The 13,922-nt window shown below is 37.7% G+C and overlaps 1 protein-coding gene across 1 annotated transcript; it reads right to left on the bottom strand.

The window, feature by feature from the left end:
* Window positions 1–220: 220 nt before the first annotated feature.
* On the bottom strand, window positions 221–3,995 carry LOC146630830 (uncharacterized). Its single transcript, XM_085356130.1, has 8 exons — window positions 3,872–3,995; window positions 3,629–3,718; window positions 3,344–3,406; window positions 1,771–1,830; window positions 1,631–1,693; window positions 720–862; window positions 506–606; window positions 221–365 (listed from the first exon to the last, which is right to left on the bottom strand). Exons 1-8 carry the CDS (start codon window positions 3,993–3,995, stop codon window positions 221–223), a joined length of 789 nt encoding a protein of 262 aa, XP_085212256.1.
* Window positions 3,996–13,922: the final 9,927 nt, after the last annotated feature.

Below are 13,922 nucleotides of genomic sequence, written 5' to 3'. Positions count from 1 at the left end.
GATTTAGTGGCCTGGAAAGTAGGCCCCAAAGATCTGTTAATTGTTAAGTCCTGATTAACCTGTATGAACACTTGAGTGAGATATAACAATACACAGATCTTTACTTTTACTGTTTCACAAAGGGCTTAAAGGGGAACATTCACATTTTAGACTTTTTTAATGCAGGATATTTTATTAAAACTATTTAGCAGGAACAAAGCAAAACTGTAACCCACATGTTTCACATGTCTTTTTCACAGAGCCAAAAGTTTAGGTTTTCACATGCAGCATCATTCCAGTTGTTTTCATAATCATAGTAGTGATTTATTACTACACAATCTTCATTTCTGCGTTTAAAATTGTTGGGTTCCCCAGAGTACCAGAAGCTGAAAGATAAAGAGGACAAAATCGCAACACAAACACGTGCAAATTAGAAACAACTTAAAATCAACAAGTTCATGATATTTACAATCTAAACATGTAAATAGAGGAATTATTTAATTTGATAAATTTTTAAAGTGGAAACCTTGCCGTCAATGGAGTCTCATCCACCCATTTCCAAACTCCTTCTGTCTCTCTGTCAGTCAGTCCAATCCACATTACCTTCTGCTGCAGCCTTATGAATTCCTTACACATAAACATAAACATGCAGCAATCAACCATTGAAATGATGTCACACACATTTTTGTTTTACTTAAATGTTTCACTCTGTTATCTAATTATATCATAAATGAACATACCTGTTCTTCTGTGTTGCTGATGATCGCCAAGACTGCGCCTCTCTGCAAACAGTCATCTCTACTGTCTTGCCAAGTTTTCGTGATTGAAGAAATATAATAGAAACTGCTGTTGAAATACAGCCAACCTTGTTGCGCATAGTGAGCTTTCATGAGAAGAAAGAATGAACTGTAGTTACAGTATTGTACAAACCTAAATAACACCTGTGAAATAAGTGTCAAATGTTAAAAGATACAACATAGTTTTCATTTGAATGTGTTTGTTTGGTATTGTGTATATAGTGTATAGTGCTGTGAATGGGTATATCCCCTGTCATGTGTTGTTGTTTGAGCTGGTTATTTGTGGAACCAAAATGCAGAGACACAGAAGGAAGGAGTAAACTTAAAATGAACATTTATTGATGAAAGCCCAAACTACACAAGATCAAAAGCACTAGAAGATACCTGGAGGAGGGAGGTAAAGAGCTAGTGTACACACAGATGTGAGAGCTGAGGGATGGTGCCACAACAGACAGAGGGAGACAGACACAATATATCTTCCTGATAACGAGGGGATAGGTGGCACAACTGACATAATGAGATGGGGAAGTAAACACAACACAACACGTAGAAACAACAGAAGTGGGAAAATAAAATGAACCTGACACAGAGGGAAGATAGGAGGGAAACCAGGGAACATAGAAAGATGAAATACAAAAACAGACGTGACTTAGAAGAACAGAAACTAAACAAAACCCAACAGTGATGTCAGCAATGACTAAAACGATTCAGAAAATTCTGCATAAGGCAGTACAGTAAGGAAATCATAAAGAGCATTTTCACCTATACCCAATAACTGGTTGTGCAATCCTGGCAGCAAGAAAACGATATGATCATGTTATGAGTATGAGTATGAGTTTCATGCTCACACTTACCAAAATCCTCTAGCTTCCTCTTCAACTCCTCTCTCTCTTTTGTCAGGAAATTCAGCTGTGAAGCTGCCATAAGATAAGAGAGACGAGCTGTTACATACATTGCCAGTTTTCTGATAACTAATGGAAACACGTGTATTCACCAATATAATCGAGTTGCCTCTTCTGCTCTTCTCGCTCCTTATTCATAGAATCCTGCAAAGCTGATATTTTTAGAGAGCTTACCAACACTTGAAACATAAGCAGAGCATGATAAAAACATAATTTTAAACTGAATGTATTGCATAAATGTATGAAAGTATACACTACCAGGTAAAAGTTTGGGCACATCTTCTCATGTAATGGTTTTTCTCTATTTTCATGAATATTTACATTGTAGTCTCACTGAAGGCATCAAAATTATGAATGAACACATATGGAATTATGTAGTAAACAAAAAGGGTTAAATAACTCAAAATGTGTTATATATTTTTGATTTTTTGCTTTGATAACTTGCACACTCTTGGCATTCTCTCGATGAGCTTCATGTGGTAGTCACCTGAAATGGTTTTCCAACAGAGTTACCAAAGATGCTGAGCACTTGTTGGCCCCTTTGCCTTCACTCTGCGGTCCATCTCTTCGACTGGGTTCAGATCAGGTGACTGTGGAGGCCAGGCCATCTGGGGCAGCACTCCATCACTCTCCTTCTTGGTCAAATAGCCCTTACACAGCCTGGAGGTGTGCTTGGGGTCATTGTCCTGTTGAAAAATAAATGCTGGTCCGACTAAACGCAAAGTGTATGGTATGGTATTGTGACTGCACTTGGGGACACATTCAAAGTTTTAACAAATTAATAACTGACTTATTTTCAGTTCTTAAAGTAATGATGGACTGTCGATTCTCTTTACTTAGCTGATTGGTCCTTGCTATAGCATGAATTCTAATAGGCTGTCAGTTGTGTACCAAACTGACTTCTGCACAAGATAACTGATGGTCGCAACCCCATTAAGAAGGTAAGAAATTCCACAAATGAACCCAAACAAGGCACACCTGTGAAGTGAAAACTATTTCAGGTGATCATAAAGCTAAGTAAGAGAAGGCCAAGGGTTAGCAGCACTGTCAACAAAGCAAAGGGTGGCTTCTTTCAGCAATCTAAAACTTACATCAAGTTCTTTATCATTTTTTTTCTTGCCTACATTCTTCCATATATCTTGCTTCATATATTTGATATCTTCAGTATGTATCTACAATCTAATCTTCCTCTTCACATTAGTCAATCAACATCAGTGCTGGTTTTTAAATTCAGATTAAAAACGCATTTTTATTCACTGGCTTTTGACTCTGACTTGTATTTACTTATATTTTATTGTTTTTACAATGTTTATTATTTTATTGTATTTATTATTCCTATTGTATCTCTTATATTTCTGTTATTCAGCACTTTGGTAAGCCTTGCGCGTTTTTAAGGTGATATATACATAAACTATGATGACGACGACAATGTAGAAAGTAGTAAAAATAAAGACAAACCATTAAATGAGAAGGTGTGTCCAAACTTTTGATTGGTAGTGTATATAGTTCGTGCTTATTTGCACACTGTAAAATTTTATCCATATTTCTGGCAGCTTTATTGAATTATTATGTGGCATTTATAAAACCTGACAAATTATGTGTGCACAATATTTAATAAGCATTTATTTGTGACTATTAGAGGGCTTTTATCCCCATGATGTTTACCAAAGTTGATCTTCTTCAAACTGTCTTCTACATTAGTTCGATTTTCACAGGTAACATCAGTACCTAGTGTAGAGATTAGCAAAATATCAGATTATGACCACCCAACACAACATTTTTCTTTAAAACTATTCTTTTAAATAACCGTAACAATAAACTAGCTTAGGGACATCATGCATCATTTATACATAAGATGGCAACAGTGGTGATAGACCATTCTGTTGTCTGTTTCCACAATAACAACATTTATTAACATGAGTATTTAAGTTATAATTAAAGCCATCTTACGCAGAGCCAGACGCAGGGAAACATTGAGAGCAGCCTGTAGGATACATAAGAGACAAAAGCTCCCAGCAATCCATTTATGCAGCTTTCCTCCTGTAAAGGACCACACACACACACACACACACACACACACACACACACACACACACACACACACACACACACACACACACACACACACACACACATTCATTACACACACTAAAAAGTGTAAAAAACCCCACTAAAATTTCATTTGTGTCTTACCTGACACAGATGCAGCAGCTTCAACGCTTTCATCAGTGATCCGGTTCAAGCCAACACTCCTGGCTGGAGAGCTGAGGGTTCTAATATCCGGAACCATACCAGATTCATCTCTATGGCCTTTCATGTTTAACAGAAATTGATGTGACCTTGCACAACCGTTAGTCACTGTGCATTGTTTTTCAAGTTGCTTACACAGGAAAATACTTTCTTCCTCATTTGTCTTTTTTTTTTTTCAAGAAATGTCATCACACTTTTAACCTCATTTGGACAGGAAGGAAGAGACGCATATAAAAGTGTCTAGCAAGCAGCAGATGTCCTGTCTTTTTGTTTTTTCATTTTTATTGTTTGTTTTTTTAAAATCAGTACTTTATCAAAATGACACTTTACCATCCACACCCTTTACTTCTGTCACACATTCTATTATCAGAACATTATTTCTTTATCTGTTGTACTTACTCAAAAGAAAAATATTTGTTTTTTCATGTTTGTCTCTTAAGGCTGTGTTACTGCCTGTCTGGTTAGTTTGATTATAACTACATTTATTTTAAAACAGTTATGTGAACAGAAGAAACAAAGATATTTCTATATATCTATTTGCATCTTATAATTTGCCTGAATTTTTATAATGGAGACCTTTATTTGGTTCATTATTATCTTTAACCTTAAAAGTTACTCTAGACACTGTTATCCACACAGCAAGCGGCGCTACAAACTGGTTAATACTTCACTTCACCAAAAGCACAAAATTGGTATGCTGTTACAGAATGCAAATTTAAAAAAAATCAATGAATCATAACACATTCATAGTGTAAGAAACCTCCAGAGCATTATGTTAGGTTTTGTAAGTTTTGTCATCAGTTAATTTGTCATTCTAAATGTTCGGCTCCTCAGTTTATTCTTCAGAGTTTATTCTTAATATATATATTTCTTAACAAGCTTAAATTAAAAATTAGTTTGAAGTACAACTCTCCATCAGAGGTGCCTGAACATTTTAATTAAGATTTCCAGTAATTATTTTCCCAAGCATGACCAATAATTTCTGAATTATGAGGTTTATTTGCAGCAAAGGAGGGAAGTAATGAAGTACAAATACTTTTAATACTGTACTTAAGTAGAATTTTTAGTAATCTATTCAACTTTTTACTTTTATTCCCTTGTTAAAGAAATATGAGAACTTTTTACTGCCTACATTTTCAAAACAGGCTGGTATGTAGCATAAAAGAGAAGGAGGAGCCAAACCCATTTACCATAGTCAGAGTCAAAGTAGACTGGAACGAGTGCACATGTCTGTAAGTTATAGTTGCGTACTTCATCAACTATCTAGCACTACAGAAGAGGAGCGAGAAAAGCAAGTAATTTCAAATGCAACATTTATATCCAATCAACAAACATTGGTGAACACAGTTTCTGTTTACAGTTTGTTACACAGTGTGTTGCTTGCTAAAAGTACAGCTGCTGTATTTCACAGGGAGAGAAATAAAAGTTAACTTCACTCAGTGATGGAGAAAGATAAAGACAGTGTAGGAGAGGAGGAAGAGATTAGATTTAACCTCTGCTAAGTGGTATGTGTTTGTATTGTGTTCAGGAAGTGGGGACAGTAGAAGGAAGTTTGACTTTAAGCATCAGTTTGCTAGGACCACACAAAGACAAATGTGTCCTACAGTTAAGGGTATAAGAATATGGAATTCTCTTCAAGATAATCTCAAGAGGTGTACAAACATGCACCGTTTTAAAATGTGTTATATACTTAAAAGGATAAATCAATATGAAGAACATGAAAGTAATTTGGGCTAAATGTGGAAGGAAAAATTTTCATTGCCATTTAGTGCTGTATATTGCTGATTATACAGATTTGTTGTTTAGTTTTGCATTGTTACATAAAAATACACGTTAGAGGGATTTTTGGGGGTTACTGGCGTCCTCTTGTAAGAATAATTGGATTGCACATAAGGGGCAGGTGCTAACAAGAATTTATTCTTCTTCCTGCTCCTTTTCACCCATGGGTGCAGTGTTATATTAATGGGAAGGAGGATCTGTATGTGGGAAACGAAACACTGTTGAACCATGTGTGAAATAAATAAAGAAATTAAATGAAATGAAATAAACTGGAAATTTAAATCTTACATCTAAGTGCTCATAAAGCTGCTGCGAAACCAACTGAGGTAGGCTAATGTGTCATTTAAAGGTTTCATGAAAATGCACCATAGTTCAGGATAATCTAGTTAGCTTGCATTAATATGATGAATTTAAAATAAAGCATTGTGTTTGAGTGGTGCACAGTGGATGGTGTGCTCATGGTCAGAGTTAGGTTACATTAAGTATAGCAGAGATGAATTTGAAGTGAAACTACAGAAGTTAAAATAATGCTAAGATTAATTCACCTTCATACTGTTTAGTATAATGACACCATAAACAGTAGTGCCAGTCAAACTCACCCAACAGAAAATATAGCTACACTCAACAAAAATATAAACGCAACACCTTTGTTACTGCTCCCATTCCCCATGGGATGGACGTAGAGACCTAAAATTCATTCCAGATACACAATATAACCATCCCTCCCAAACAGTGGTCACAAATCAGTCCAAATGTGTGGTAGTGGGCACATCTGCCATATTGAGATAATCCATCCCACCTCACAGGTGTGCCACATCAGGATGCTGATCTGACATCATGAGTAGTGCACAGGTGTACCTCAGACTGCCCACAACAAAAGGCCACCCTGGAATGTGCAGTTTTTTGCGCTATTGGGGGTCTGGGGACCCAGAACCGGTCAGTATCTGGTGTGACCACCATTTGCCTCATGCAGTGCAACACATCGTCGCATGGAGTCTATCAGATTGTTAATTGTGGCCTGTGGAATGTTGGTCCACTCCACTTCAATGGCTGTGCGAGGTTGTTGGATAGTCGTGGGAACTGGTACACGCTGTCGTATACGCCGGTCAAGCACATCCCGAACATGCTCAATGGGTGACATGTCCGGTGAGTATGCTGGCCATGCAAGAACTGGGACATTCTCAGCTGCCATCTGCCCTGAACAATGTGAACCATGATTCATCCGTGAAGCGCACACCTCTCCAACGTGCCAGACGCCATCGGATGTGAGCATTTGCCCACACAAGTCTGTTACGGCGACGAGCTGGAGTCAGGTCAAGACCCCGATGAGGACGACGGGCATGCAGTTGAGCGTCCCTGAGACGGTTTCTGACAGTTTGTGCAGAAATTGTTTGGTTGTGCAAACCAATTGTTCCAGCAGCTGTCTGGGTGGCTGGTCTCAGACGATCTTGGAGGTGAACCTGCTGGATGTGGAGGTCCTGGGCTGGTGTGGTTACACGAGGTCTGCGGTTGTGAGGCCGGTTGGATGTGCTGCCATATTCTCTGAAACGCCTGTGGAGACGGCTTATGGTTGAGAAATGAACATTCAATGCACGGGCGACAGATCTGGTTGACATTCCTGCTGTCAGCATGCCAATTGCACGCTCCCTCATTGCTTGTGGCATCTGTGGCATTTTGCTGTGAGACAAAACTGCACATTCCAGGGTGGCCTTTTGTTGTGGGCAGTCTGAGGTACACCTGTGCACTACTCATGATGTCAGATCAGCATCCTGATGTGGCACACCTGTGAGGTGGGATGGATTATCTCAATATAGCAGATGTGCCCACTACCACACATTTGGACTGATTTGTGACCACTGTTTGGGAGGGATGGTTATATTGTGTATCTGGAATGAATTTTAGGTCTCTACATCCATCCCATGGGGAATGGGAGCAAAAACAAAAGTGTTGCGTTTATATTTTTGTTCAGTGTATTTTTTAATTTTTCTCTTTTGCTCATTTTCTACTTAATTGATTCAAGCTGATTGAATTAGAATTCAAGTTAAAACTGATGTAAAGGTTGTATTTTAATTTATTAATACTATTTTTTTTTAGATTAGATTAATATAGCACAAGGGTTTGTTTAGCTTTGCACAAAGCTTCTTACAAAGAGTTATTTTTTCCTTTCTTGCTTTGAGTACATTTCAGAGCCTGTACTTTTTCAGTTTTACGCGAGTAAATAAGTTGAAAACGTAGGCACCACAGAACACAGAACTGAAGTCTACCTTCCCCACCTGAGGAACAGGTATGGGTGCAGGGACAGTCTGGGTCCTGCCACTGTCACCCTAGGAACAGGGAAAGGAGGAGGAACTTGCCGGACACAGGCCTCTCCCACCCAAGAACAGGTACGGGTACAAGAATGGACTGGACCTCGGCTGGCCTCATCCTAGGAGCTGGTATGGGTGGAGAAACCTGCTGGAGGCCAGTGACCCCCGTCTGAGGAACTGGTACGGGTGCTGAGGTTGACTGGGCCTCGGCTGGAAGTAGGCACAGGAGCATTTGATGGATGAACACTAGCTTTCCCTGCACCCGAGGAACTGGTACGGGTGCAGGGACAAGCTGAGTTGTAGCTTTTCTGGGTACTGGAACAGTCACCTTCACTTGGGGAACTGGAGTGGGCGCAGGGCAAGGCTGGGTCTAAACCACTCTGGGATCATGGACAAGGACAGGCTGGGTCCCAGCCACCCTCACCCAAGCAACAGGTACAGGTGCAGGGGAAGGCTGGGTTCAAGCCACCATGGGAGCAGGAACAGGTGAAGCAATAGACTTAGGGATGAAGGATGAAAAACACAAACAGTCTTAGATTATTCAGGTGGTGATACCTGGCAGTTTTTGAGGGGAAAGTGATGCAGACACACTCTTGTCGCAGGTTGTTGGTCTGCACGAGAAGAGCGGCAGTGGTGGAAGCCTTGTCTCTCTTTGGCTGAGGAAACAGGAAAACTAGGGAACTGAGCCTACGATTGCCCCAAACAGGAAACCTCTGAAACACTAGGAACTAAACAAGTGAACACTAATGAGTCAAATACACAGCTGCGGGGGATGAGGGAGATCATGACAACGAACACAAGAAAATGCACACAATATAAAGACACGAGTGAATCAGAGCAGAGAGGAAACACCTGAGGAACATGGCTGGACAATAACTAATGAGACAGGGGAACAAGCACTGAGATGTGACTTACAAACCAAAGAGAGAGCGAGGGACACACTGTAAATGTAAACAACCAGACATGACTACACATGGGGCGTGGAGCAGGGGGGGAACCTAAAGAATAGATGGGAAAACTAATGCGGCCTAAGAATACAAATATTAAACAGAGGGTTAATTATAGTAACCAACATAAGGAACAGAATCTCAACCTCAGAATATTAAATAAACCAAAAGTCCAAACACAAATGCTGGGTCACAGACTCAGGACCATGACACATATATTAAACATGTTTTTTGTAAGATATGTTGAAAAACCATTTATCATTTCCCAGTCATTCAAACAATGTACAGTTGTCAGCCAAAGATGACGTGATGAAGAGAATTTAGTGTCAGCAGTGATTGTGAAAAAAATTAACCTAATGGCAGATATGACATTATGTGGAAAAGGATATGTATACGTCAGGTGGGTTAAAGTTTTGTTCCCCAATTTGAAGTGCCCTTGAGCATGACAACATACTTTAAGGCTTAGATTCATCATTTGTTAGACTTTCAGTTTGCTTCCCCTATTTTTACCATTTCCAAATCTGTTAACCACAATGCATGAGTATATTTCCTCACCCATCATTGCTGAAGAAATACACCAACAGAGGACAAACAGTTCAATGATCAGACAGCACTGAAGTTTTGTTCCTGTTGATGCCTTCAGAGTGTTGCAGGTAATGGAGAAAATGGAGACTAGAAATGAGCTGCAAAGATGCAATGGGAAATGCGGGATGGACAATAATAAAGGTAATGACAGTAATGACATATATATATATATATATATATATAGAGAGAGAGAGAGATAGATAGATAGATAGATAGATAGATAGATAGATAGATAGATAGATAGATAGATAGATAGATAGATAGATAGATAGATAGATAGATAGATAGATAGATAGATAGATAGATAGATAGATAGATATGAATGCAGTGAATGGCATATGTTTTAACAGAATAGGCTTCACATATTACAACATACTAAAAATGATTTCGATTTTTCAGAGAGACGACTCCTTCAGCTGCTTTTCCTCAGCTTTGGTGTGCTGTGTGTCATACAAGCCACTCTCAATCTTGCTTTACGCCTCACATGTGAGCATCATTCCTTATCTATGAAATTCAAAAGAAAGAAAAAATATCCACAAACTGCCTTCATTTGTTCAGTGCTTGTCTTTCTTTGTTTTAGTCGAGGCGAATGACTCACCCCACACAAAAAAGTTATGTGGCAACAACCAGTTAAAACCAGGAAATTTTAACCAAAATTCTTGTAGCGAACTACAAGAAAGAATCATTGCTTTGAACGGAGACAGAAGCCTGCTTGAAAAGAGAAATGAAGAGCTCCTTAACATCATAAAGAGTCTTGAGGAGGAGAAGAAGAGGCAGAATGGTGAGAAACTTCAGTTCTTCCTCTTTTCTGTACTTGCAAAAGAAATTGTGGTATTCTGATCTCACGCTCATCTTTTCTCTCTTAGGTTTCATCTCATCGTATAATTAGAAAAATGGCGGCTCATATGAAACAGTTGAGTTTCTCTCTAAAATGGTTTTGGTATTATTTCAACAAAGTTTATTATTATTATTATTATTATTATTATTAGTCTATAATCTGTTTTAAGCTAATTGTCCCACATGTTTGACTTTTGCAGTTAATGATTGTGATTGTATTACAGTTTGGATTTCTGTTTGGGGTTTTTAAAAAATTTTTTTATAATTTTTATTAATTATTCTTTGAAATGTTTATGTCTGTATTATTCTGAAAGAGAATTTCTTGTTAAATTGAGTTGTTCATGTCTGGTTTTACTTCATGGTTTTCATTATAATTTCTGTTTTACCATCCATCATTTCTACCAAAGTGAGCTGTATTTTTTTTATTATTTTTCTTTATGAAGGTTTTGGGTCCTATTTGTTAAATTTCACACTAGTTTCTTGTCTATTTGTCTCCTCATGGCTGTCGGACTTTTGGATTTGTTTCTCATTTGCTTCTTGGACTTTCTTACGCCCTGAATTTCTACATTAACCTCAATAAAATGGCTTGTTTTTTGTTAGTAAGTCTGCCATCTGTGTCCTGCTTTTGGGTCCTAACCTTTACATGCCACACGACCTAACAAACCAATCTTTTCATGCAGTTTAGAACACTGAATATTTTCACATTTTTTTCTTATTTTCCAGCACATTAGACCTTATTTTGTCTTCCTACACCTGCACTAGAAGTCTCTGAAGTCAAAGATATGATAAATAGAATAGAAAGTTTATATTTATAGAACTGTATCTTTGTAGTACAGTCAATTTCACTAACAAATTGCATTTTGTACCTAAAGCTTCTCTAAAGCACATCTCAGCGCATTATTGTGTAGGCTGTGAATGGTTGTTTGTCACTTTCACAGAGCTGAGCAGTGGAGCATCATCTCAGCAGCCTCCTTATCATTGGAGGGAAGTCATATCTAGATGTTTTCCCCTTTCTACTGGGAACAAAATGGCAGAAAGCAGAAAGTCTTGTGCGAGTGAAGAAGCTAACCTGGTTCTGATCAACAGTTAACAGAGAACAAATAGCCTACAAAAGGAACTGTTAAAGAAAGAGTTACATTAACAAATCGTACGTTTGTAATGTTGCTAAAACATGAATTCAAGTCATGTATTTCACCAGATCTCAGAAGAAAATACTCCACTATATTTATTTGACAGCAAATGTTACAAATTCACATTTTGCACATAAACAACAGCCATCAAATGATGTGATGTTGTGTTCTTCTGAAACACTTCTTTGATTGTTCAGTATGTCACAAAATTAGCAACTATTTGGATTTGAAAACACAATTTGTAATTTAAGGGTATTTTAAGGGGTTTTAGCACTTTTCTTTATGTAAACATATATCATAAACATACATATATCATCTGGAAGGAGATTTTTATATCTTTTACTGGGTCATTTTACATGGCAGAGATGAGCCCTTGAAGTGGCTGGATAAAAGTCCAATGACCAAAGTATAAGGCCTTTGAATAACTACCTACTTTTTTCCTCTGAAGGACGATACACTTAAAATATGAAATTAAATATTTTTGTAATTAAACTATTTATTTGTATTTAAAAAATTGTTATATTTCAAATACCAATGCAGTAATCAAGATTACCCAAATGCAAGATGCAAGAAAAGGGAATCAAATTAAAACAAGTCTTTATTTAAGCTGAAACACAAGTTCCAGAAATTAAAACAAAACAAAACAAAAAATCTCCATCCAAAATCTCCATCCTTTGGTCTGCCGGCTCAGTCAGCCTACTGGCCTTGAGGCCGGTAAAATCTCCAACAAATCTGCTCTCTTTTTGCACCACCTGTGCAACCACAGAAACTCCACCTGTCTAACCTAGCTTCTCACCCATAGTCTGCTTCCCCGCCAATTAAGACCACTCTAGTTTATACCCTCCTCTGTGACAGAGCACCCATTACCCCGCACACTCACTAGCCCCTACTTGATAGTAAAGTTCAATTAACTGAGTACTGACCACAAAGTCTGCTTCTTGGGTCTTGCCAGTACCTGATGATGATATTCTTAGGCTTTCTCTCTTGGCAAATATGACCAAATTGACAAAGACTCCTTACCTGAGAAAGCAGGTCCACTCACAAAGTTTTGGTCTCATATACATTTTCATAAATTGTATTTGAAGATCCATTTTCCTGTTTCTGTGATGGTGTTATGGTCTCACGGTCTAAATATCTGTATATATGGTCAACAGCCACATCTTTAGTCAGTCTTACAGTATTCTGCTGGGCAGTTGTCCTTCAAGAGCTGCATACCTAATTAAATAATTAGGTATGCATTTTATCAGACTGATTTGTATTGGCAGTTCAGTGAATCAAAGATCATGTTAATCTAACACCATCTTCCGTCGGCATTAGCATGTTGTGGATGTTGTGGTTTAACGGCAAATCATTTATTATTTTAAAGGCAACAAAGACAAGTAACCCTCCCACAGTAGGTGAGGGTCTGGTTCACTGTTCTACCACAGGATGCAGCGATTTGCCACTCTGTTTATGCTCTTCAGCAGAGCTAGCTACATGCTGAGGTACCGTATGTGCACCATAAATGCATCACAGTGAATGAGAAGGAAAAAGGGATGTTTTGGCGCTGGGAGGTCATTATTTTTAATACTTAGGACACTTTGGAGATATTTACTAACTGGATGCAACGCCAGGGAGCAGCAAAAAAATACATAAATAAAATAAAAGTATAATAATTTCAAAGTCATATGGTTAAACTTTCCAGTCAAATTTAATAACTCACTCAAGTGAAGGTGCTGGAATACTATTCTGGATCCTTCTGGCCCACTTTAACCCATACAGATAATGTTTTTGTTTTTTTTAATGCTGATTTTATTTCCACATGAACCATCACACATACAGTGCAGTACAACTAACTTTGGCTGATACATTTATATTAAAACAGGAAAGCTGGTATTGAAAAAGTAACAACAACAAGATACAAGATGTTAATTGTTAATGTTAATTTTTACAACTGATAACTTAAAAAGTCTTAACACTGACCTTCCTGTTGAAGAAAAAATAATCTAACATACACACTGTCAGCACACCATAAGTCAACGTGGACAAAAAAATTTACAATTTAAATTACAATTTGAAGTAAAGCTCCATCAAAGCGGTTTTATTTTCAGTCAAATATTATAATAGACAATACTTTTCTTGCCTAACACATCATTATAAGCTTAGAAAAACCCCCAAAACAAAACAAAATGTGTTTTTAGACTCTGTTATTCAGTATTTAGTACACAAATTTTTTGCAATGAAGTTTTTTGGGGGGTAAAATATAAGACAAGAATATAAACAAAGACTAATTAATTTGAGTCTTTGTTAAGAAAAGTCCCTCTGAAGTCTATATCAACTCAATATCCAGATATTCCCATAAAGTCTAATCTAGCTACTGATAGCAACAGTACTGAGTTGCATGTTGTAAATTATCATGCTCCCTACTAAA

The sequence above is a fragment of the Diplotaxodon limnothrissa genome, linkage group LG6 (genome assembly GCF_057381915.1).
Source record: "Diplotaxodon limnothrissa isolate DT_005_m linkage group LG6, D_limnothrissa_male_GT1.1, whole genome shotgun sequence".
Taxonomy (NCBI): domain Eukaryota; kingdom Metazoa; phylum Chordata; class Actinopteri; order Cichliformes; family Cichlidae; genus Diplotaxodon; species Diplotaxodon limnothrissa.
This window is presented reverse-complemented; position numbering and strand designations above follow the sequence as displayed.

Bases quoted from the DNA above. Each gene is read 5' to 3' on its own strand.
- LOC146630830 (XM_085356130.1), bottom strand. From the start codon at position 3,995: ATGAAAGGCCATAGAGATGAATCTGGTATGGTTCCGGATATTAGAACC. The intron at 3,719-3,871 runs GTAAGACACAAA...GGTCCTTTACAG, and splicing joins AGCTGCTGCATCTGTGTCAG to GAGGAAAGCTGCATAAATGG. The intron at 607-719 runs GTATGTTCATTT...TTTATGTGTAAG, and splicing joins TCAGCAACACAGAAGAACAG to GAATTCATAAGGCTGCAGCA.